Consider the following 25,852-nt stretch of genomic DNA (forward strand, 5'->3'; position numbering starts at 1 on the left):
TTTACAAGTTAATTCTTAGTTTATATTGATAATGAAGGCTTCTTCTACAGTAATTTGTGAATCAAACATTAATAAGTCAGTATGTAGAATCGCTCCCCCCTCCCCTATGGGGACAGTATTTTAGTATAAACATATTTCTTTTATAAAATAATTGTATTTTATAATCTTGATAACTTTCCACACAAAACTGTTTGATGGGGAACGCCAGATTGAATTTGGGACTAGTTAGCAATGCTCAGGGGCGTAGCCACGAGGGGGGTCCACCGGCTCCGGACCTCCCCAAAATTTCGAAACTCGACTAACATTTGTAGACTTTCTTAACGAACTATACTTGTTTAATAGAGAAATGATTGATGTACGATAAATATTTTATTTTACACCTCATCATGTACCCTTTCTTTTCTTATAAAAATAATCATTCTATCATTTTTTCTAAAAATATACGTGACAGTAAGTAAGAATTACTTATAGTCTTTTGGGGTGCAGTATAAGACAGGTTCCATATTATGTAGACGTATTGGACCTCCTTCAAATACTTTGGACCCCTCCCAGTTAACATTTCTGGGCGTAGAACTGGCACAGGTGTTTGTTTTGACGTTCTTTGATTTTTGGCGGGGGCTCAGTGGTAGAGCGTTCACCTCCGGTGCTTGGGGTCCCTGGTTCAATCCCAGCTCGCGCCGTGTGGGCTTTGTGGTGGACAAACACCGTGCTCGTGGGTTTTCTCAGGGTTCTCCCGTTTCCTCCCACTTTCTTCATTCCACCATTTCACTCATCTCTCATCATGACCGTCTTCTTTAGCCTACCGGCATAAGCGTGGGACGTAAAACTTAAAAGATTTCATTTTATTTTATTTTTATTTTTTTAAAAATTATTTTTGGCTTCTGTTACATGCTGATCCTTCATCTGGCGGGTTTTCGAGGTTTCCTTTCCAGAACATATCACATTTAATCCAGCAGCTAGGAAAGTCCTGTTGGGAGTTTGAGAGCCAGAAGGTTTGTTTGTTTTATCGAGTTCTACTATCTTTAGTGTTTAAAAAAAAATTGGTCACATGTTCTGAATCATGGTCATTATTGCGCAATGGCCGCCATCTTGAATATTCCTTTCGTATTCACTACATTTTTCTTAAATACATCTAGCTCAAGCTGTAATTGTCGCAAAGTTATCAGTTATACCTCATTCGATTTGCAATAGTATAGGCTTTTATGTAACGTTATTCACTTGTCAGTAATACACACAAGAGGGAAGTAAAGAAGGGAAATTTTGAAAATTTCCCTCAAAATTTTCCCTTTTACCGATTTTTTGCTATTGTTATATGGCAACGCTGACTTCTAGACGAGAAAGAAAAATTACATACGTTTCCTGTAATGTGATAAATATATGCTGAAAGTTTTGTCTTGGTTGGTTCACTAGCAGAGGAGTAATAAAATATTTTGTTAGAGCGACCAAAATCATAAAATACAATCTTTGGATTTAATGAAAGTACTTTTGTCACATAGAAAGACCTCCAGCTCAGACTGTAATTGCCGCAGAGATACAAATAATATCAAGATCTACTTTTAACGATATAGGCCTTTAGGTGGCTTGCCAGAAGTGCGTATGGGAAGGATCAAAAAATGTGGAAAATACGCTTAAAAGTTTCTATTTTTCTCTGTAGCACAGTAAATACAAGAGGAAATTTCTCTTGCGTAGGTTGGCAGCACTGTTGGACTCTTGACTATGATTAAAAGTCGAGGTTAACGTCGAAGCCATCAATAGAGCGAAGATTAATGATTTAAAGGTAAGTGATTCAAGATTTTCTTCCTAAGCTGCAGTTATGATGATGTACTATGCTGCAGTTATGATGACGTAGTATGATGATGTAGTACGTCAAGATCAAATGCTAGCAAATAGGACTATTATTAGGGCTAAAGGACACCGTGTTCCCATACCTCCATCAATAAAACCCAACATTCCTGTTCGAGGTGCTATGGACAATTTCGACAGAGAAGAAGCTACATTTTTAGGAATACATGGAACACACGACACAGTACTTGTCTTGTTTCAAGACCTTCATCTGAGTGATAAACGTAACGTCTCGTTAGAAGAACCTGATAGTCCAGAGAGATACCTGGGAACGTTTGGCATTGATGTCACTTCATGAACTCTCACTAAAGATATAGATGCCCAAAAACTATTGTACTACACAAAGCCAAAAACAAGGTGCAGTATCCTCAGTACTTTCGTTCCTAGCAATGACCTAATTACAGCAAATGAAATAAAACAGCCAGACAGAAATTTAGATCTCATATGGTTTCTTTCAAGATATTTTAAAAAATCCAACGTACCTCAATTAGATTTCCCTCAGGAAGTTGAGATTCCCTCTAGAAACGCTTTTATGAGTGCACTATCTGAACATCCATCTCACAGAACCATTACGGGATATACTCCAATACTACCCTATCCTGCAACTCAGTATGACTCTATTTATACAACAATGTGTAATTTCCAAGATATCTTGCACCAGTTAAATGTCGAAGAGAGTTCACTGTGGTGTGACGAAGGCGTATATCATATAGCTAAAGAAATTCAGCTCCTTCAACCCGGAAAGTTTTCCAACATATTTCTTGGCCTTGGAGGATTTCATGTTCAGAAAGTCGTGCTTGCATGTATTGGTCTATACCTCAAGAGCAGTGGAGCTTTGTAAATTCTTGTTCAGACTGAAACCATGGGTCCACACACTGCTGAAAGCGCTTTAAAAGGAAACCACTATAGCAGGGGAGTTAGAGCAATAGGAATGCTTTGTGAAGTAATGGAAACACTGGAGTGGAAGGCGTTCATGGAACAGATTAACATAACTAAATACTCCGAATTGTTCTCAATAGTAAAACGCATACAGTTATCAGTGTATGAAGAACAAAGTTTATCTAAAGAAACTAAATGTGCTATAGAAAACCTGAGTGCCATCAGAATGGACTTTGAGAAATTTAGAGAAAGTGGAGCACAAAAAAGTGAAATGTTTGCTTATTGGGATCAGTTTGTCTACACACTTACTCCTCTTCTCCGAGACTTAATTCGAGCGGACAGAGAAAATAACTGGGATTTGCATGTGTGCAGCCTAAGAGAGTGTTTGCCACTTTTCTTCTCATTTGACAGAACAAATTGTGCACGGTGGTGTACTCTATATTACCACGATTGCTTAAAACTAGAACAAGAACATCCTCTGATCTATAATGAGTTTAAGAACGGTCATTTCACAGTTCAACATAGTAACAATAGATTTAGCAGCGTTGCATTGGATCAAACACTAGAGCAACACTACAATAAGCCAGCCAAGTGATCTGGAGGCATAATCGGAGTAACCAGACGAAAAGAAGCCGTGACAAAACACGATCTTATCAAACATGAGCAAGAAAATATAACATACTTTTTGAGACGGTTTTGTGGCCTTAATGAAGACGATGAATATGCTCTTCATCATGAGTTTTCGAAGTCTTTAACAATTCAAGAGCAGCAAAATATTTCAGAGATGATAACTCTTGTGCTTGAGAGAGGAAATCCCTTTTTGAAAGTTGATAGTTGTGGAATTTCTAACATTATAAGTGGAACAAAAATTGATCAAGTAATAGCTGAGTACTTACTCTCTATACAAGGAAAAGGAAAACTAGCTACAAAAACTTCGTTCAAGAAAGGCTTATTGACAAATCCAAAGGTATTTTAGATCCCATACATAAACAATTTCCAAAGACAAAGAAAGACATTTATGCAACCGAGACGGCACTCCAAGAAGCAAATAATGCTATTCGGTTCATAGAAATAGCATGTTCAAGAAATTTCGATATTGAGACAGTACTAAAATACGAGCTTACATCTACATCGTATTATCTAACAGATGATGGGTTCTTAAAGAAAGCAGATAAAGCACAACTCAGCGAAGAACTTGAAAAACACTTTTTAAGTAAGAATGATGTAGTTAGTCATCTACCAACGCAGGAAACGAGAGCAGCAATGGTGATTGACTTTATGGTATACGCGCGAAAAGTCTATGTCAAACGACTTATGTGTAAGACGTTTGGAGACTACTTTGACTATTTGGAAAATATTTTTAAAACTTTCCGAAGGTTATTTGCGCACTGACATAGTGTTTGACTTGTATCAAGATAAAAGTATCAAAAACTGGGAGCGACTGAGGCGACAAAAAAATGTTGATCCTATTGATGTGATTCCTAGTAACCCAAATGCACCCCTTCCTGTCAACATGCATACTTTTTGGGCTTCAAGCCAAAACAAAGCACGTTTGCAAGAACTCTTCATTGAGTGGATTGTCGATCAAGGAAATTCTATAAAATCTTTGTATTTGGGAGGAGGTCACGAACGTAACCCAAAGCTATGCCTGAAATTAACCGAAGAATCTGTTAGTTTGGTACCAGATCTTTACTGTGAATGTGAGGAAGCTGATAATAGAATCATGAAACACATCCAACACATGGTCGAAACTGATTCCATTGAAAGAGTTATGATTGCCTCAGTAGATACAGATGTTATGATTTCCGCACTATATCATTTCAAAAAGAGTTATAAAAAATGTGGCCTGAAAGAACTGTGGGTTGTCAAAGACACACGACCCACGACCATCTATGAGGTACATACCACTTCACAAAATGACGGAGAACATGGATGACACACTTTTATATGTTCTTCCTGCTGTTCCCAGTTTAACTGGTTGCGATACCACAGGTAAGGTTGGGACAAAACTTATGGCACTTAAAACAGCAATGACATCAGGAACCCTGTTGAAAAATTTTGGGGTTGCTCCATTGGATGAAGGAATGATACAAAATGCCGAGCTTTTTATCACAAAAGTAGTTGGTTCATCAAAAACAAACTGTGATATGGTACGATTTTAACAATACCACAAAGCAAAAGCTATCAACTTTTCTCAACTATGTCCACCATCATCAACGATAGTCTTTCATATAAAGCGTGCATATTTTCAGTGCTACATATGGATGACTCTGCAGGATGAAGCCCAACCACTGAATCCACTAGAGTATGGTTACATAGAAGAAGCAGGATATCATAAGCCAATAATAACGATTGGATATTTCAGACCTCCTGAATTTCTCTCTCCTTGTATGTGCAAGACATGTGCAAAAGTTAATGTTTGTCCTTGCAGAGTGAAACAAATAGCGTGTTGTCCATTCTGTAAATGTAAAGTGAAGAATATGTGTGTAAATGTGGGATGAAAGTGTCAGTTTATCAGACATTTGTGGACTGTTATGTAAGAAGAAGAATAAATTGCTGTTTGAAAATATCACTTGATATCAAATTTGGAACACATTTCTTAATTACGAAACATGAAATGTTACGATTTTTTTTAAATCTATGTCTTCACTTGTGAATTAAATATTGGGTATTAATGTTTAGTGAATTTCTAGTACTTCCACTTCTATCTTTTAGTGTTTCCACATCATTAAAGGAAAATATTTCGTATGAATTTTATTTTTATTTCCCTTATACTTCCTTGTCATAAGTTATAATGGCACATATGTTAGATTAATCCACACCATTTGTTACTCTAATCAAACAAATTATAAAACGAAATATTATTTGTACCTCTGTGGCAATTCCAGTCTGAGCTGAAGGTCATTCTATGTGACAAAAGTACTTTCATTAAATCCAAAGATTGTATTTTATGATTTTGGTCGCTCTAACAAAATATTTTATTACTCCTCTGCTAGTGAACCAATCAAGACAAAACTTTTAGCATATATTTATCACATTACAGGAAATATATGCAATTTTTCTTTCTCGTCTAGAACTCAGCGTTGCCATATAACAATAGCAAAAAATCGGTAAAAGGGAAAATTTTGAGGGAAATTTTCAAAATTTCCCTTCTTTACTTCCCTCTTGTGTGTATTACTGACAAGTGAATAACGTCACATAAAAGCCTATACTATTGCAAATCGAACGAGGTATAACTGATAACTTTGCGACAATTACAGCTTGAGCTAGATGTATTTAAGAAAAATGTAGTGAATACGAAAGGAATATTCAACATGGCGGCCATTGCGCAATAATGACCATGATTCAGAACATGTGACCAATTTTTTTTTAAACACTAAAGATAGTAGAACTTGGTAAAACAAACAAACCTTCTGGCTCTCAAACTCCCAACAGGACTCTCCTAGCTGCTAGACTAATTGGTAAGCATTGTTTCGCCTCATGTGGAAGTATATTGTGTTCATCGTGCATTGCGTAACAACCAAGACGGATGATTTGGAATGTAGTTTATTCTTTTACGCACATGTGTGTGTGTTGATGTATGAATATGTGACATTCGGAATTCATATACCAGTACCACTTTCGTATCAGCTGTTTTGTTTTTTAATTATTAGGTTTAATTTTATTGTGTGTGCTTTAATTCTGTAAATAACCTACAAATTCTGAATAAATTGTATACCATGACTTCTGTAAATCACTTACAAAAAACATTGACTAGCTTTCAACTGAGGAAAAATTTGCAATTAAGGCTTAGACAAAACAAGCAAAGGGCAATTCAGGAGAGTGTTCGAAAAAAAAAATCCAGTTTAAATTTACAGGATATCTTATGGCAGTAATGTTGTTTGCACCAGATACATTTCCTCAATTTATTTTAAATTTTCCTGGATAAAGTGTGAAGAAAGTGTGTTCAATGTACATTTTTTTTATAACACTAATCTCTGCTACGAACTCTCTTCAGTCAACACTGAAGAGAAATTCGGATCACTGTCAGGGACTGAGTTTGCAAGAATGAATCATTCGCAATAATCTAGAAAAAAATATTTATGAATCTACAAAGCTTCTGAAATTAATATTAACTGTATCTATGGTTTCGGTAAAAGAAGAAAAGTTTTTTTTTCCACATCAAAAAGAATTGACACTTTCAAGAAATTGAATGTCCCAAGAAAAATTATCACCATTGGTTATGCTTTCCATCGAAAAATAAGAATACTAGAGTTCAACCAGCATGTATTAGACAGATTTGCTCCAATCAAAGAGAGGAGAATGAACTTACTAATTAATTAAGGTGATTAATCTGGTAAAATGTTCTGATGTGATTGATCGGATAAAATCCGAGGTGATTAATCGGATTTTTAAACACAGAATTTTATTTAATTTAACATGTCACATATAGCATTTGCATCTAAAGTTATGCTGATTAGTCAATGAGTCAACTTTATATCTTCTGTCTCTTATCGTTTGTACTGCAACACCCGAAACCACAATCCACCGGCCGCCACTGAAAGTAAGGATGTGGACTTCTGCCTCTCCTGTTCAACGTCTATATAGAAGAGACTATGAAAAAATTCTTTGATAAAAATGAGATAGCCTAAAAGTAAATGGACAGGTTTTCAGCACAATAAGATTTGCTGATGGCATAGCAGTGATACCAGAGAACGAAAAGGACTTGTAGGAAGCACTTTCAAACTTGAACGACCAACTGAAGAAAACATGCAAAATGAAGACAAATAAGAAGAGAACCAAGTTAAAACGTTCTCCTATTTAGGAAGTTTATCTATGAAGTCTAGTACGGACGAAGTGAAAAAGATGTTAGGTCAAGCATAGTGCAGGATAAACAAGTATTCAATAGGAAGAAAGGACTGATAACATCAAGAAATGTGTCGTCGGGCGCTCGAAAACGATTTATTAAGACTCCGGTGTGGAGCGTGGCGCTTTACAGATTAGAGACGTGGACATTGAGAAAAGCTAAAATATTCAAGCTGGAAGCATTTGAAATGTGGTGTTGTGCAGAATACTGGGCATATCATGAACCGAAAGGAAAAGGATTGAAGACTTAATAAAGGAAACTAATGAAGGACGACAGATCATGAAGATATTAGGAAAAAAAAGAAATAGCATCTTGGTCATCTTATTCAGCACTCCGATTGGATCACGGTGTTGATAGAGGGAAAGGCAGAAGCAAAACCAGGAAGAGGAAGACCAAGGATAGAATATCTAGAGGCAGTTACGAAGAAGAGACCTTATGAAAGTATAAAACAGCTCTCTTAAAGGAGATAAAAATTTTGAAATTTCGATGTTGCCCATCAACCTATGGTTGAGGAGAGAAAAAAGAAGATACTTATGCCGCCACCAATCCAGATATCCTTTGTGTTTCATCGAGATTTCTTAACATCACTAATATATAATATTCCAAATTGTATTTTGATCTCTTCTGCGTCTGGTGTTGTAGAGTCACTGTCATGGTTCAATCATCTTGTGAGAGTACTTACTATATGTTGTAACTCAATACCTATAAACAGGGGCCGCGGTGGCTCAGTGGTAGAACGTTCACATCTTGTGCTTGTGGTCCCTGGTTCAATCCCAGCTCACGCTAAGTGAACTTTGTGGTGAACACACACCCCGTGCGTAAGTTTCCTCGGGGTCCCCGTTTCCTCCCACTTTCTTCATTCTCCCATATCATCGGCGCAAATCTGTCTTCAGCATTGGGGGGACGGGTAAGACCGTTCCCATATTTTATATATATAAGCGATGTTCAAAATATTTATGAAGTTGAAAAACAATGCTGTGGAGGATAAGGGGAGCAGAATCGTCTTCAGTGGCGTATTTAGGGGGCTATCGGGCTCAAGGTCCCCCTAAATAAATTTGTTAGTTTCTCGCATTCCACGTACAACAATACTCCTTCTTACCATTTCTAAGAATGTCATTGACTTTCCATTTTCTTATGCTTTTTGTTCAAAAATAATACTGTATTTGTCAAATTTCATTCCATGTAAGAACTACATTCTTTTGTTCTTTCTTTCGTCCTTTCTACTTTTCTGTTTCTTTTTCTTGATGTTACTTTCTTTCGTTTTGTGTATCATACTTTATCGACCGTTGTTAGTTGTGATTCAAATTGGCCGTCATCAGTAACACTAAAACTAAGAGGATTTGATAAGCGTAACTGGTGTTCCACACCAACTTGCACGGATATCAATATGGCGGGACTTTAGTTATTATACAAAAAGAAAAATTATATTGTTTAGTTATTTTTAAAAGAAGGAAATGTTTGAATTAAAGAAAACCAAAACGGGGGAATAATTAGTGTGGCGATGTGCAGGTCTCTTTCTGTTTACGAAGCTCGTTAAATTCCACATTCATTAGAGAACTGCTCACGCTAATTCTTTAGCGGTTGTCACAAAAGAAACATAATTAAATTACACCATGATTTTCATGGGAAAAGTGGATTAATCTAGGGGAATGACAACATAATTTATAAAAAGTAAGTTTATTACATAACTAAAATTGTTATTATACAACAACATTTTAATTCAGTGATTCAACAAGAATTATTTTTTATCTGACAGTTTAATTGATAGTTTGATACTTTAGTATAGATCGATTAATAGACAAAATATTGAGATAATTACATCATTGGAGATGAATGATAGAATGCAAGTATGCGACAACAGTTCTTAATCTTGAAAGTTTTACTGTAGGTACACAGGACATTTTGAGGTACTGCATGACATTTCTAAACTTGAAATTGCTGTTGTAAGAAGTGCTCATACATACCTTGCAGTAGTAGTCTTGTAACTCTTAGAAATTTTGACGATGATGCTGTCAGCTCACAACCGACGACTCGAATATCTAGAATCTCTGAACCTCTCAACCTCTGCGCGTCTGAACTTCTGAACTTCTGAACAACCGTTTGAGTCCTTGAGGTCCTTTTATATTAATTTCGAGGGACACACCCAAGCCTCGTATCAGTCAGTTCATCCGTTAGCATTAGATCCACAAATATGGATACTTATTGCTCTTATGCATTCTGATTGGCTCTTAGAGACTGCCCCACCCAGGATACATGGCGTAACACACATGCAAACACGTGTACTGTCACAGCCGGAAGAATTCAATAGCATGATTTCTAGACTTATTAATCGATTCTTAACTATTTGCCAATTTCCGCACATTAATGCAGGGTCACGTTGTCAAAATCATGATTGTGTATCCTGTATGATGAGTAGTATAACCTTCAAGAAGTAAACTTCCTACAAAAATTGCGCAGTAAAAGTAACATTAGTCACTTTCAGAAAGTTTTACGCATTTCCTTTCTCTGTTGCTAACTTGTGGCAAGTCAAGAGAGAAAGATGTCTTTTAAAATGCATATTGATCCATAATAATCTTTTCAATTCCTTCAATAAAGAGCAATGTAACCATATTTTTGGACCCAGCGTCACATTAGCCCGGAAAATTAGGTAGGCCAAGATCATGCTTCCTTTTTGTTGTATGAATAGAATAAAGATTTAGATTTGGATTCACTCCTAAATTTTTGTATCATATCATATTGGATTTATCAGTCTGCAATTCTTACCATTATAGATTCAATTTATGCATAAATTAAAATATATTTTATTCTCAAACTCAGGTGGGCAATTGGCCACTTCCTTTCCTGTGTTGGGCATAGCCCCTCGAAACAAAATCCTAAATACGCCATTGGTTTTCTTCAACATTGGGAGGTGGGCAGATTTGAGGCTTATTCTAGGGAAGTGAGATGAAACTCATATTACGGTAGATGAATCTGAGATTTCTGAGGTGAACCTGTTGTAGAGTATATTATATATTACGCATGTAGATGAAGTAGTAGTACATATCAGTATTACAAATCACTGCCGTGAACACATTCTGAAATCTGAATACATGCATATTTATAACTGGTATGTTTCTAATTAGACATCAACAAAGATACGCGTTAACATTGTTTTATAATAATACAATAATATAAATAATGACTTCCCCAAAGCTATGAAGAAAGAATATCAATTATGGATGACACAACAATACTCTCATTTGAGCAAAATGATGATAATCTCAATAGCATTACAGGAATCTTTAGAAAAATCTGACGCATGTCATATACTCTTTACTTAACAGATGTAACCTTAAAATTATGGAGAAAAATATTCCTGCAATTAAATTCTTTTCTTTGCTTACGAAGCACCCTCTCTCAAAAACATTTGGAACACGCGGAAATACGTAAGAACGAACTATGGTTCGACCATGAATTCATTAAACTAACAGAGAAGAGAAAACAGGCAAATTACGTTGGCTACAAAATCCGAATGAAATAACTACACAAAATTTCGTAGACATCAGGCAGGAAACTTCCAAAAATTTTAAAACAAAGAAATGCAACTTTTTGAAAGCTAAAATTAAGGAACTTGAAGATAATAGTAGAAATAAAAACATTCGAGACATGTATAAAGGGATCAACGAATTTAAGAAAGGGTAAAAACCTCGTGCTTATAGTAAAGAAAGCTGACGGAACAGTTCTCACTGATACAGATAGCATATTAAATAGATGGAAAGATTTCTTTGACGATTTGCTGAACACGTAGCCAAAAACTAATGTACGTGGAGAAAGGGAGATACACATCGCAGAACCGCATATTCCAGAACCCAACCAAATAGAAGTAGAAATCGCTATAAAGAAATAATTAAAGAAACACAAATCTCAGGGTGTAGACGAAATTCCGGCTGAGTTAATTTTAGCGGGAGGCGAAAAATTGTGGAACAAGATACACAAACACATCCTCCTTATCTGGAACAAGGAAGAATTGCCATAACAATGGAAAGAATCAATCATTGCTCCAATCAACAAGCAAGGCGACAAAACTGACTGTAATAATTATCGAGGCATCTCTCTTCTGTCAACATCCCATAAAATCCTTTCAAACATTCTATTATCAAGATTGACCCCAAAAGCAGATGAATTTATTGTGGATTATCAGTGCGGATTTAGACAAAATCGATCAACTATCGACCAAGTACTCGAAAAGAAGTGGGTAATACAATACCCAGGTACATCAACTATTTATTGATTTTAGAAAGAATTACGACTCGGTTAGGAGAGAAACATTATACAACGTTCTTACAGAATTTGGAATACCGTAAGAGCTAATTAGATTAATTAAGGCATGTTTAAATGAATCCCAAAGTAAAGTCCGAGCAGGAAAATTTTTGTCCACGAGCTTTCACGTCGAGAATGCCCTAAAACAAGGAGATGCGTTGCCGCCATTGTTATTCAATTTTGTCTGGAATACGCTATAAAAAAATCAAAGATAACAACCAGGACCTTGAGTTGAACGGTCTTTACCAGGTTACGTCGTACGCTGATGATGTAAATTTAATAGGGGATGATAGGAGAACAATAGAAAGAAATGCAGAAGTCTTATTAAACGCTTGCAGGGACATGGGTTTAGAAGCAAATGCAGAGAAAACTAAATACATGGAAGTGCGTCGGGACCGTAACAGGGCAAATTATGGATGCGTCAAAATAATAAACAATACTTTTGATAAAGTGGATACTTTCAAATATTTAGGTTCAATATTAACAAACGAAAATCATATTCAAGAAGAAATTAAATGTCGACTAAAACAGGAAATTCATGTTATTATTCAGTTCAAAATCTCTTGTCGCTAATTCTGTAGAGGAATTTGAAGCTTAAAATATATAAAACGGTAATCATGCCTGTTGTTCTGTATGATTTCGAAACATGATCTCTTACTCTGAGGGAAGAACATAGACAAAGTATTTGAGAACAAGATGCTCAGACGAATATTCGGACCGAAGAGGAACGGGAATGGGGAATGGTGGAAACTTCACAACGAGGAACTACATAATTTATACGGATTACCAAACGTTGTTAGGGTCATCAAGTCTCGGAGGCTTAGGTGGGCAGGTCATGTAGCTAGTATGGAAGAAAGTTGAAACGTTTTTAAAGCCTTGACTGGAAGACCAAAAGGAAAACGACCATTAGGAAGACCAAAGAGCAGATGGGAGGACAATATTAAGATGGATCTCGCAGAAATAGGAATCCAAATTAGAAATTGGATCCAGTTGGCTAAAGATAGAAGTCAATAGAGAGCTTTTGTGAACGCGGCATTGAACCTCCGGGTTCCATAGGCCATAGAGTTAGCTTACGAAGCATGAATAGATGCCTAGGCTGATACTACAAATGGATGAAATGCGCATTTACTGAAAAGATGGGTTCTACTGACATTGAGTAGTTTATATACTCTTCGTATGCTAGGGCCTAGGGGAGAGGAGGAGATAAGATTTCACATGAAGTTATGTCACGCATACTCGCATACCTTCATTTTCATTAAAAGTAGAAAAACCAAGAGAACCCAATTTCATCTCACTTTCCTTTGTGGCAGTCCGACACAAGTCATCATACTGATCAGCAAAAAGCACTTTTCAAATCGGATTATTGGGATAACCTCCAGTTCCAATGTTGGGGGGACATGTCCCCTATTTCCCCGGAATTTGTGCCTGTGCCTACAGCTGAGACATCTTTCCAGCATGAGGAAATGAGCATATCATCCTCGGGCATTTATTGCAATTTGTGTCCAAGTAGCGGAAGTGGAATTAATACATATTGATGAGACTACTAAACTCACTACAGCGAGAAGTTCAGTTTGAAAGATGGAAAAGCTAGGAGTAATCAATTTCATCTTATATTCCTTTGTGGTAGTCGAACACATATCATCACACTTATCCCAAAAAGCACTTTTCACTTCAGATTATTGGGGGAACAGTCCCCCTCGTCCCCCGGGATTTGCGCCAGTGTCCCATATAATTCATTTCTCATCATCACCGTCTCCTTTACCCTAGTCGGCATAATTGTGGGACGTAAAACTCAAAGATTTCAATTCATTTAATTTATTTCAATACCTGTAAACAACCAACTGCATGTACGTATAGCTATTTTCTGGTGTTACACTATTTGCTTTTACACTGGCTAGCTCTGCTACAAAATTTTCCGATCTGCAACTTACATTTGGTGGTTCTTTTTTCCGGAGTATGCCATATTTCCTTTCAAAGATTTGGGTTGTGGTGTGAGAGGACACTGTCCGAGGCAGGATTGCCTTTATGTTCCAACTTCAAGCAATCCAAATCACTTTCTGCGTTCTGTAGTGATTTGGAATCATTATCATTATTTTCAATGGCTTTATCAACTTTTGGAAACATATCTACTCCAGAATGTCATTATCTGAAGTTTAAAGAATCTACCTAGCTTCCACCTCTGTATGTGTACATCAAAGTACAAAGTATCCAGGAAGTTGATTAAAAATAGTAATAGACGCAAGTATAGTAAATATTTTCCACAGATGACAATATTTTTTCAACGAATTGTAATCGCTCAAGTGAACAATGTAGGAAAAAGAAACAAACAAGTCACATATCATACGATTTCTCTTGAAAGTAAGGAAGTTTCTAGGAACTTGTCGCACAGTAGCCACAAGTGGTATCATCCCGGCAAAAATTTACTGTGTGCAGGTAAATATTGAGTGGCTTCATATGGAGTGGATTAATCTTTAATTTTCTTTCCTCGAAGTTACAAATGCTTGGTTATGCTAGAAGGAAACTATAATCTATATATTTTTGCTAGTAACAAATCAGTTTTGTTATAAGTACATATGTACAATTCGAAATTAAATGTGAAGTTTTGCTGTGAACGTTAACAATAAGTTATTTGATAATAAAGAATCCGTCACTTTGTTGCAGAAAAGAGATTTTCGTTAAATTACTTAAACATGTGTTATCTTGATGCTTCACTTTTTCCTGAATGTAAGTCATAATGGACAGGACTCCTGTAAAGCCTTTATAAATGTAGAACGGTTAAGACTACTTAAAATTTAGTTTTCTTTCTTATCATTCTGTTATTGTAAAAGAAAAGGAATTATATGATTATATACCCGTGCTGTTTATTTACAAGAGTATATAGAAACTTTATAAAGAGGAACTTTTTGTTTTCTAGTTTCGTTTTGTCAAAAAAAGACACATATTATTTTTATAAAAATAGAAATAAATTATGTACTTGTTTCTATCCTGAATTCATATACTTAAACAAGAATTGAGTTAGCTTCCCGTGTTTTCTGTCGTTTATCTGTTTTTCTCACGATAGCTCGTGTACGTTTTCCAACATTCGATCATTTAACCATTTATTATCTGGGATCTAATCTTTCTGCATGCATTATATATCAATTTATCTCATAATCATATATTTTTTGACCAACCAAACATCTAACACTTTATTATTCAATCATTGATCCATTTATCATCCAATCATTCTCCATCTATCATCTGCTATTCACCCATTTATAATGCAAAAACTCACCATCCGATCATGCTATATAATCCTCAATACTGAAATTAAGAGATTGATTTATATGAAATTTATTTGAGAATTTAAAAAATGCTTCTTTGGAGGTTGAGTCTACAATGTCTTGTGCTCAGTAAGATGTGAAGAATGGAAATATCATGTATTTAAGCAATTTAACGGAAGCCGCTCTTCTATAACCAAAGTTCCAGATCCTTTCTTATATATCATAATAATAATAGGAACATTACATGTAAAATGACTTCAAATATTGATTGCTGAATGCAATTTGTGAGTAACTCGAGTGGTAAATTATTATAAAATATCTAGTGCAAATTGCAATCCTACTGAAACCACTAGGAATCTTCAATAAATTACCATTTATTTATGCATGTCTTGCAAGGTGTATACTTACATCTCCAAACATGAACATGTGTTCCTTCTACTGTATATCTATCATGGAATATATACTGTGAGTTCATAATTTTCATCCCCAATTTTCAAATAGCTGTCTCTTAATTTAAGATCTTTCCTTGATGTATATAAGACTTATGATTTTCTTTAAGGAATTGAACCATAGACGGCGGGGAAGACGTGTATGGTTACCTTTCGTATACAGTAGTGGGCCAATGATAGGGTTGATGCCATTCAATGATGGTTTTCTTTCAAATATCCAATACAGTGGTGATGTTGAGCTAAATACTAATGTAAATCGTATCAGTATTTTGAATTGTTCTAATTAATTCCCAAATATATTTAACAATCATAAAAGAGAGTCAAATCATATATTTACCAATGATGAGAGAGATTCACTCTTTATGTTTAATGTTATCAACTGGCTGTAGAACGATTATCATTTCCAATTTTATATTCTTTCTTCATTCTACGCATTCAGTATTATTATTGATATATTAAGCCGTAAAATATGCCGTAAAATGAAAAGTGGTAACACGAAAATGTTCGCCATGTTTTAATCATGTACTATGAAGCTATTACTAATTCTGTACTGAACAGACATAAAATATATAGCATTAAGACAATAATATTAAGATTAATAGTAAAGAAAGCGTTCCAAGAATTGATTACTTGAGGAAAATGAAAAAGCAGAAGCTATGACGTACTGAATGAAACAAATATATATAATTATATATTGTGTTTATTATTTATCACATTTAAGTCTACAATTATAAATTAATTATTTTCGAATTGTATTTCATAACATTATTTCTATTCACGTTATGAACGCATATATAAGTTAATACATTATACAGTAATCAGGTTAAAGAGAACTATTTTTTTGGTAACTTCTTTATGCTGAGTACTTATTCATTTATAATTACGATTGCTATAATGTGGTTCTGCTTAGATCAGGGAGCAAAATTTCAAAGTCAGTGGCAATCGCCAATCCAAAAATGATGATCGCTAGTATTTCTCACGTACAAATTACGAGAGGTCCCCCCACCCACGGAGACAAACCATTTCAATTGAGGGTGGGAAAGGATGGTCGAATTACAACGTTGTATAGGCTTCATATTCTGCGTTTTCTCTTTCTCAGTGACAATTATTTTCGTGCGGAACAGAAACTGCGATGCCCTGTGAGTTTAGACAGAAACCATTCCTACTAAACACTGGTCGCCAGGTCTAAATTTCTAGTCACCAATGGCGACCTGGCGACCATAATTTTGCGCCCTGGCTTAGATAATACTAAAATATAAAGTACATTAACTGTAATATTTAAGAATGATTTTGAAGACAGTGCTCATTTTTCATTACCATTGCGAGATTATTAATTTTGTCAGTATTTCGTTTAATATGGAAATATATATTAAAATAACTAAAAATGTATACCTACAATATAAATGCATTCTCTTTTGTTTGGACCTTATATACAACACTATTAAAAAACTAAGATTAATTTTATTAGTCTCTGTAAGTAGTTTAATGCTAATTGTTGGAAGTTTTCCCTGGCTATTACCTTCGGTATGAACATTGTTTTGGAAAACTTACACTTTATTAGATTTACGCAGTACGAAAATAATTTAATAAAGTAAATTTAACATACATACAGTATGTGCTTCCGTTTGCAATTCACGTCACAATACAAATATATTGAAGAAACACGAAATAGAACGTTCCATCGATAAGTGGTGTTTCATTTGGAAATTTACTGTACATTAAAGTATGTGGTTTTCGCTTTTCCGAAAAGGTAATATTAACAACTAAAGTATATTAGTTAAGACTTCTTACCTATGATCATAAAATAACATGGAAATAACACTTTCTAAATGTTAAATCGTAACATACGTAGCATCGTATTACTTAAAGAGACTACAATGGACAAAAGCTTACTTAGACTTTTCAGTTACTTTGAAATTACTTTCAATAACAATTTACAATTTATAAAATTATACTTTAACGTCTAAGTAATTCACGTTAAAGAATCCTGCCGAGTATAAGTTATATTTAAAATTATATATATTACGAAATTTAAGTTTAAAACTTAATAGTAAAGGAGGTTATGAAAGTGAAAACTAGACTTAACTCTTTGTCCACTATGGCCGATATTTATATTGATGTCTATTGCAGAAAATCATTTTGTCACTTTATCAACAGTTACTTTACGATCCCTAGATCATCTGTTGCAAAGATTTAGTGGAATAGACAGTAGATAATAAAATAGATTTTCATATAAAAAATTTTCTTAAGTATTTGCACATTTACAGAATTAATATTATGTCTTAACAAACAAACACAAACACATACACACGTACACGTACATACATCTACATAATTGGACAATATACTTATCTAAACACTTTTCTGACATAAAGCTATCTGGAACAGATAAAGCCATTTGGGTAATTATAGCGTTCTTTCACTTGGCGTTGTAATTGTTGTAGAACCCTCCAGAATCCGCTTTTTTCTACGTTTGTGATACTTTAGCCTCCTTAATTTGCAACACTGTGTAATATTTCTGATATTGTGTGTTTTTAATTTTATATGTAGATTTGAAATCTGTAATAACCTCATAAAGCGTCGTTTGAAAATATGGAACTTGATAGTGTGTTGTTAACAATGTTAATCTGTTTGTATAGTAGAGCATACCAAATCATGCTCCCCTCTCATTGCATGGTAAGAAATTTCAGCGTTCTGCATCTATTATTTTAAAAAGTTAGAAGGGTGTATCAAGATAAATGATCCGCCCTGTATATAAATGTATATTTAAATAATTAATATTTATCTGACCAGAGTATTCACTTCTTTATTAAAAATAAAGTATATGTATCTTCCTCAGAAATAGTCTCTTATTACCCACATTAATATGAACATACATATTATCGTCTTAGGTAGACAGTATTACGTTATGGAAGCTGTTACGAAATACTATATTTTTAATAGAGAAGTGAATACTCTGGTCAGAAAAATATTAATTGTTTAAATAATAATTCCAAAGTCAACATGGAGGAAGTTATAAATGTATATATTTGGGAACCCTTAATATTCAACTTCAGAGTTTGGATAAGCTTGCATATGTGCATTATTTTTATTCATATTAGTTTCATTTTTTTGTATATAGTTTAATGGTTTTAGTGAATTCTTTGTGTTTCTTTTAGTGATTTTTGGTGAGTTTTTTAGTGAGTTGTGTTTGCATTGGCTGGCAACAGTGCCTTCAGTGTGCTATTCAAGTTGTGTCTGTGCATCGACAATGTGCCGTGAAGTGCAACTAGGCAAGGATATTCATTCATAGTTTCAGAAAAGCATATTTATTCATAGGTTTTAGAGAAACACTCATGTTCATTAATAGACAAGATTTACATGTTCTTAACGGTGTTTTAGAGTGTCAGTTTATGTGTGACCGAAGACAAAGTATGATGGTAGCAAGCAGCCATGTGGTTTAGCAGCAAGCAAGCAACAATTACTGCAGAAACAAGTTAAGATAAGTAATTCATTGTACTAATATTTAAGTATTATATCATTATATTAACATATGAACAAAGCATGTCATATTTATCATTATTAACACATGTATCTTTAAATAAGAATTGAAGCAAGTAACATCTAAAATATTCGTCAAGTCTTATTTCTCGTTTCTCCATGATATCTGGGTGAATCAGTAATATGGGTTTAATCATACAGTTCATTAGCTGTGGTTGTGATATGCGTGATTTGTAAATAAGTACATAAACATATCACCCCTTCATAAGCATCATTTTTTTTGGTCCTCCGTCCACCGGATATCAGAACGAGAAACGTGACTGCATTCTTCGTTCTCGTGTGTGTTTGTGTGGGTGCTGGCTGTCATAGGCAGGACAGAACTGTTCATATAAGTACATTGGTGTGTGTGCATTCAACCCAGCTGAATTCAAGGTTACACGTTTGTAGGTCATTCAGAAGTAAAAAAAAAGAAAAATATATTGTCAGCGCTTTGTGTAGTTAAAAAAGAAGGACTGAAACAATGGCAGAAGTGCAGTTGGGTCAATTAATTAAGAAACGTGCTTCGGTCAAAGGTCAGGCAACAAGAATAAAGACATTTCTTCAAAAGCTACAGAATGAAAATAAACCTAGCATACAAGAAGCAAGAACAAGGCTAGTTGCACTTGAAGGGGTTTTTATTAAGTTTGATGAGATACAGTCAGAAATAGAGCTCTTGGATGAGACGGGTGAACAAGAAACGCACAGAATTACATTCGAGGAACTGTATTATGATTCAAAGGTTAAGTTACAAGAATTTATTGATAGTTTTGAACAACAAACGGATTCAGGGACAGCAAATAACAAAGCTACAAATTCTAGCAATTCAGTACAGTTGCCTAAAATTTCTTTGCCCATATTTTGCGGTAAATACGAGGAGTGGACATTTTCATTTCCATTTTCATTTCCCTTATTCACAATAACGAATCATTAAGTACAGTTTGTAAATTTTAATATTTGCGCACATCGCTCAAGGGAGAAGCGTTTACATTAATAGCAAATATGCCAACGGTAGAAGTAAATTACGAAATTGCATGGAAGCTTCTTGTTGAACGCTACGAAAACAAATGGTTGATAGCTTCGACGTATGTACGAGGGTTGCTCAATATCAAGCCAGTAATGAAAGAAAACGCTAAAGACACGTAGTAATTTTCAAGCCCTTGAAGCATTGAATTTGGACAAACCTTTGCATGACGTACTACTAACACAACATTTAGTAGAAAAACTTGATTCGGTAAGCAAAAGGGAATGGGAAGCTGAGCAAAGTAGTGACTCCTTTCCATCGTTATCAGAATTATTTTCATTTTTAGAAGGTCGTTGTCAAATGTTAGAAAACATTCGTCCTACTCAATCTGAAAGTACTTATGACAACAAAAGTGTAGATTCCAAAGCAAAAAGAAAGAATAACAGTCAAGTGAATGCGTTTGTTACTGTGCTTCCAAATGCATGTAATATTTGCCGTAGCAAAGAAACGCATGCTGTTTTCGCTGCCCAGAATTTCTGATTGCCAACATTAATCAAAGAAAGGAGCTCGTGAAGCAAAATAAATTATGTTTTAATTGCTTAGGTAATAAACATCAAGTAAAGGCATGCAAATCAAGTACTTGTAAGAAATGTAATTTTAAGCATAACACACTGTTGCATGAAGATACTACTCAAGAGGCTACTAACAAAGACAGTTCAAGCAAAACAAATAACAATAATACTAACGTACCTAAAGTTAAGGAACAGAAGCAGGTTAAAATTCAACCACAGGACTCTTATTGCTCATTTAAGATTAATTATGGTCAGCAAATCTTATTAGCAACAGCGTTAGTTAACGTAACAGACACTAAAGGTCGTTTTCAACAATGCAGAGTGTTATTAGATGCAGCGTCTCAATCGAATTTTGTAAGCGAAGCTTTAGTTCATAGATTAGGTCTCAAGAAAACGAAAAATCGTGTTCCCATTAGAGGTATCAATTCTGTAACCTCCGAAGCTCAGTACAGTGTTGAAGTTCATATTTATTCAAGAACATGTGATTTTAATGCAGTGGTCGATTGTTTAGTATTGCCAAACATTACAGGTTGCATACCTTCTAAGGATGTTGATTACAGTAATTGGAACTTGCCAAAGGATATTTGCTTAGCCGATCCAAATTTTAATCGCTCGTCGTCAGTGGGCATGCTTATTGGTGCGGGGTTATTCTACAGTCTCCTTGAGCCAGGCCAGAGGACTAGAAAAGGACATTATCCAGTTTTGCAGGAAACGAAGCTAGGATACGTTGTCGTCGGAAATATGCCTTCAATACCCGAAGAAGCCAACCAGTCGGTAATTTCATGTTTTGCTCAGATGGAGACAGACTTGGATACACAATTGAGAAAATTCTGGGAACTCGAAGATCTTCAGACTAAGATTTACACGCCGGAAGAAGAAAATTGTGAGAAGCATTTTTTACAAAATACAACCAGAAATGAAGACGGAAGATTTATTGTCAAATTACCAAAGAAGGAAGAGAATGCAGTTTTAGGAGAGTCTTACAACATGGCACTACAAAGATTTAAGCAGCTTGAAAGAAGATTGCTACAAAATCCTGAGTTTCATAAACAATATGCCGCCTTCATGGATGAATATTTAAGTTTGGGTCACATGCGAAAAGTTACAGAAGAAGACGTGAACAGCAGCAGCAGTTGTTATCTTGCACATCATCCTGTATTCAAGATGGACAGTACAACATCTAAATTAAGAGTGGTTTTTGATGCAAGTGCAAAAACGTCTAATGGCAAATCATTGAATGACATTCTTCAAGTTGGGCCAATTGTTCAAGATGACTTGTACTCCATTATTTTAAGGTTTCGGTTGTATCCAGTTGCATTTACAGCAGACTTAGAGAAAATGTATTGCCAAATATTAATTCATGATGAGGACAAGTGTTTACAACGCATCCTTTGGAGAAATTCAGTAGAAGAACCGATCCAGTCGTATGAGTTACAAACAGTGACGTACGGGACTTCGTCAGCGTCCTTCTTGGCAACAAGATGTCTGAAGCAAATAGCGGAGGAAAATTCCAAGGAATTTCCAGAAGCAGCAGAAGTAATAAAACACAATTTCTACATTGATGATGTGTTAAAATCAGTACCAAACGTGTCAAAGGCCTTAGAACTACAGAAGGATCTTATTAATATTTTAAGCAGAGCAGGTTTCAAGCTTTGTAAATGGAGTTCTAACAAAGAAGAAGTACTTCAAGGAGTTCCCGAAGACTTCAGGGAGAAACAACAGCCAATCATACTTGGTTAGCAAGACGGTGTTAAGACTTTAGGAATAGCATGGATTCCATTAACAGACAAACTTATAATTTCGAACAAAATTTGTAAACATGGAATTGCAGTAGAAAGTAATGTTGCAATGACAGAAAGACAAGTCGTCAGTATAGTGTCATCTATCTTCGATCCATTAGGTCTAATCGCTCCAATTGTCATCAAATACAAGAATTTCTTACAAAAGTTGTGGAAGACAGGAATGGATTGGAATGATCCATTAGACACAGTCCTACAAGTTGAGTGGAATCAATTAATGTCTTGGTTACCTGCGATGGCGAAGATACAAATTACAAGAAACGTAATGTCTTAGGAAAACGTTAAGGAAATACAATTACATGGTTTTTGCGATGCAAGTGAAGAAAATTTTGGAGCAGTAGTGTATATCAGGGCTACAGACGATCAAGGAAACATTGAAGTCAATTTACTTTGTTCAGAGTCGAAGGTTGCACCACTGAAGAAGCAAACCTTGCCTAGATTGGAATTATGTGGAGCACTGTTACTTTCGAAGCTAATAGACAAAACACTATCCATATTGAATATAGAGGTCAGTGGTATACACCTGTGGACAGACTCGACGATAGTTTTGTCATGGATCAAATCACCTCCCAATCGTTGGAAGACATTTGTATCCAACAGGGTGGCTCAAATTCAGAGAATCACATCAACCAATCAATGGCATCACGTGCCTAGTAAAGAAAATGCGGCAGACATAGTTAGTCGAGGAGCGGATCCCAACACTCTTATTCAGTCTCGAGAGTGGTGGCATGGTCCAGAGTTTCTTCACACAGCAGAATGGCCATGTCAAGAACAAAATGAGCCAGCTAATATTCCAGAAGAGACGAAAGTCATGAGAAGTTTGGTGGCAGTTCATGAAACAAGCTTTATGAAAAGGTATTCATCGTTAAACAAAATGTTGAGAGTAGTAGCATATTGTTTGCGATTCAAACATAATTGTCTTTCCAAGAAATCAGAAAGAAAAACTGATAGTCTTGACGCTTCGGAACTTCGTTTAGCGTTACACAGATGTATCAAGATAGTACAACATACTACCTATCATCGAGAAATATTGAACTTGCAGCAACAAATGGAAGTTTCAACAAAGAACCCAAACAAGGATCTTTTTCCATTTCTGGACACGGAAGGAATGCTAAGAGTAGGAGGAAGATTGGAACATTCAAACTTGGAGTACGACAACAAGCACCAATTCATCCTACCTACAGGTCATCATTTCACCCATCTGATAGTCAAAGAAGAACATAAAAGGTTGCTTCATGCAGGACCACAGCTTCTTAGTGCATCTTTGCGTACTAGATATTGGATTCCAAGAGCTAAGAAGATGGTCAAGGCAATAGTACACAATTGTTTGGTTTGTTTCAAGTGGAGATCAACAAGTTCATCACAGTTAATGGGACACTTACCCAAGGAGAGAGTAAATGAAGCAAGACCATTTGTACACGTGGGAGTGGACTATGCAGGATTCTTTTATGTCAAGCCCACAATTCGCAGAAAAAATCAAAAGAAAGTCTATGCAGCGTTGTTCATCTGTTTAGCCACTGGAGCAGTTCACATAGAAATAGTTTCAGACTTAAGTTCTCAAGCCTTCATCACAGCATTGAAGAGATTTATTGCTAGGCGAGGAAAATGCTTATCTATCTGTAGCGACAATGGTTCGAACTTTGTTGGCGCCAATCGAGAATTGCAACATTTTTTGAATCCAAGACTAACAGAAAGCACATCCTGGAATACTCAGCTCAAGAAGGTTTAGAATGGAAATTCATTCCCGCCAGATCTCCTCACATGGGGTCATGGGAAAGTTCAATAAAATCCATGAAGTACCACCTACGGCGTGTAGCAGGAACAGCAAGTCTGACATACGAAGAGTTGAACACGTTACTTATTCAAATTGAAGCTATTCTAAATTCAAGACCATTGACAGCCATTTCTAACGATCCTACAGATCCAATGTATCTCAGTCCAGGACATTATTTGATGGGAGCTACACTTCTCAGCCTTCCGGAACCAGATCTACTGGAAGCACCTATCAACAGACTAGGCAGATGGCAACGGATTCAACAAATGAAGCAGCATATTTGGAAACGTTGGTCAAGGGATTACCTCAACCAGTTACAACAAAGAAGAAAATGGAAGTCAGCTCAGCCTAATCTACAACCGGGCATGGTCGTATTGTTAAAAGAAGACAATGTTCCTCCTCAAGTGTGGAAGTTAGGTGTGATTGAAGAAGTTCATCCGGGCAGTGATAATTTAGTGCGAGTGGCAACTGTGAAGTGTAAAAGTGGAATTTTTCGACGCAGTGTTGCTAAATTAATTCCTTTGCCCCTAGAATATTAATTGATTGTGTCCAATCAAGGAGGGGGAGGATGGATAAGCTTGCATATGTGCATTATTTTTATTCATATTAGTTTCATTTTTTGTATATAGTTTAATGGTTTTAGTGAATTCTTTGTGTTTCTTTTAGTGATTTTTGGTGAGTTTTTTAGTGAGTTGTGTTTCATTGGCTGGCAACAGTGCCTTCAGTGTGCTATTCAAGTTGTGTCTGTGCATCGACAATGTGCCATGAAGTGCAACTAGGCAAGGATATTCATTCATAGTTTCAGAAAAGCATATTTATTCATAGGTTTTAGAGAAACACTCATGTTCATTAATAGACAAGATTTACATGTTCTTAACGGTGTTTTAGAGTGTCAGTTTATGTGTGACCGAAGACAAAGTATGATGGTAGCAAGCAGCCATGTGGTTTAGCAGCAAGCAAGCAACAATTACTGCAGAAACAAGTTAAGATAAGTAATTCATTGTACTAATATTTAAGTATTATATCATTATATTAACATATGAACAAAGTATGTCATATTTATCATTATTAACACATGTATCTTTAAATAAGAATTGAAGCAAGTAACATCTAAATATTCGTCAAGTCTTATTTCTCGTTTCTCCATGATATCTGGGTGAATCAGTAATATGGGTTTAATCATACAGTTCATTAGCTGTGGTTGTGATATGCGTGATTTGTAAATAAGTACATAAACATATCACCCCTTTATACATCATCAGAGTTGTTATTTATTTTGTATTAGTCTCAACAAATATAATTATTGCATATCAGATCGAAGTAACTCAAGAGAAAAAACTGACAGTTGAATAATGTTAAATGTTGCCTCAAGGGACCTAAAGTTTTGAATGCATTTACCGCATACAATATGAAATACAGGTATGTAATATACTATTGTAAATTGCGAACAGCTGATGGGAATCTATTTAAGCCTACACATTCCTCTACTTTGGCCAATTACTTTTGAACTTACTATAAGATAGTCCCACATTTGCCAGCGTGTTAGTTCGCTCCCTTTTATTATTATTATTTTATTTAGGATGTCTCTTTTATTCAGCTGTCCATTCATTAGCAGGTTGAGAAGCCAACTTTTATAGAATGATATATTA

The 25,852-nt window shown here is 35.4% G+C and overlaps 1 protein-coding gene across 1 annotated transcript; it reads left to right on the forward strand.

Annotated features, from left to right (window-relative positions):
* Positions 1–4,751: 4,751 nt before the first annotated feature.
* LOC145682191 (uncharacterized) lies at positions 4,752–24,742 on the forward strand. The gene is made up of 4 exons (XM_081753775.1): positions 4,752–4,871; positions 20,721–22,166; positions 22,704–23,284; positions 24,181–24,742. The coding sequence occupies exons 1-4, from the start codon at positions 4,752–4,754 to the stop codon at positions 24,740–24,742; spliced, it is 2,709 nt and encodes a 902-aa protein (XP_081609901.1).
* Positions 24,743–25,852: the final 1,110 nt, after the last annotated feature.

Source organism: Thermobia domestica, chromosome 3 (genome assembly GCF_964235325.1).
Source record: "Thermobia domestica chromosome 3, izTheDome1.hap1.1, whole genome shotgun sequence".
NCBI classification, from domain to species: Eukaryota; Metazoa; Arthropoda; class Insecta; order Zygentoma; family Lepismatidae; genus Thermobia; species Thermobia domestica.

What these genes read in the sequence shown, in the direction of transcription:
- LOC145682191 (XM_081753775.1), top strand. Translation starts at nt 4,752, where the DNA reads ATGACATCAGGAACCCTGTTGAAAAATTTTGGGGTTGCTCCATTGGAT. An exon ending in CAAAAACAAACTGTGATATG is followed by an intron (nt 4,872 to 20,720) that starts GTACGATTTTAA and finishes TGTAATTTTAAG; the next exon opens with CATAACACACTGTTGCATGA. An exon ending in GAAACAAGCTTTATGAAAAG is followed by an intron (nt 23,285 to 24,180) that starts GTATTCATCGTT and finishes CATTCCCGCCAG; the next exon opens with ATCTCCTCACATGGGGTCAT.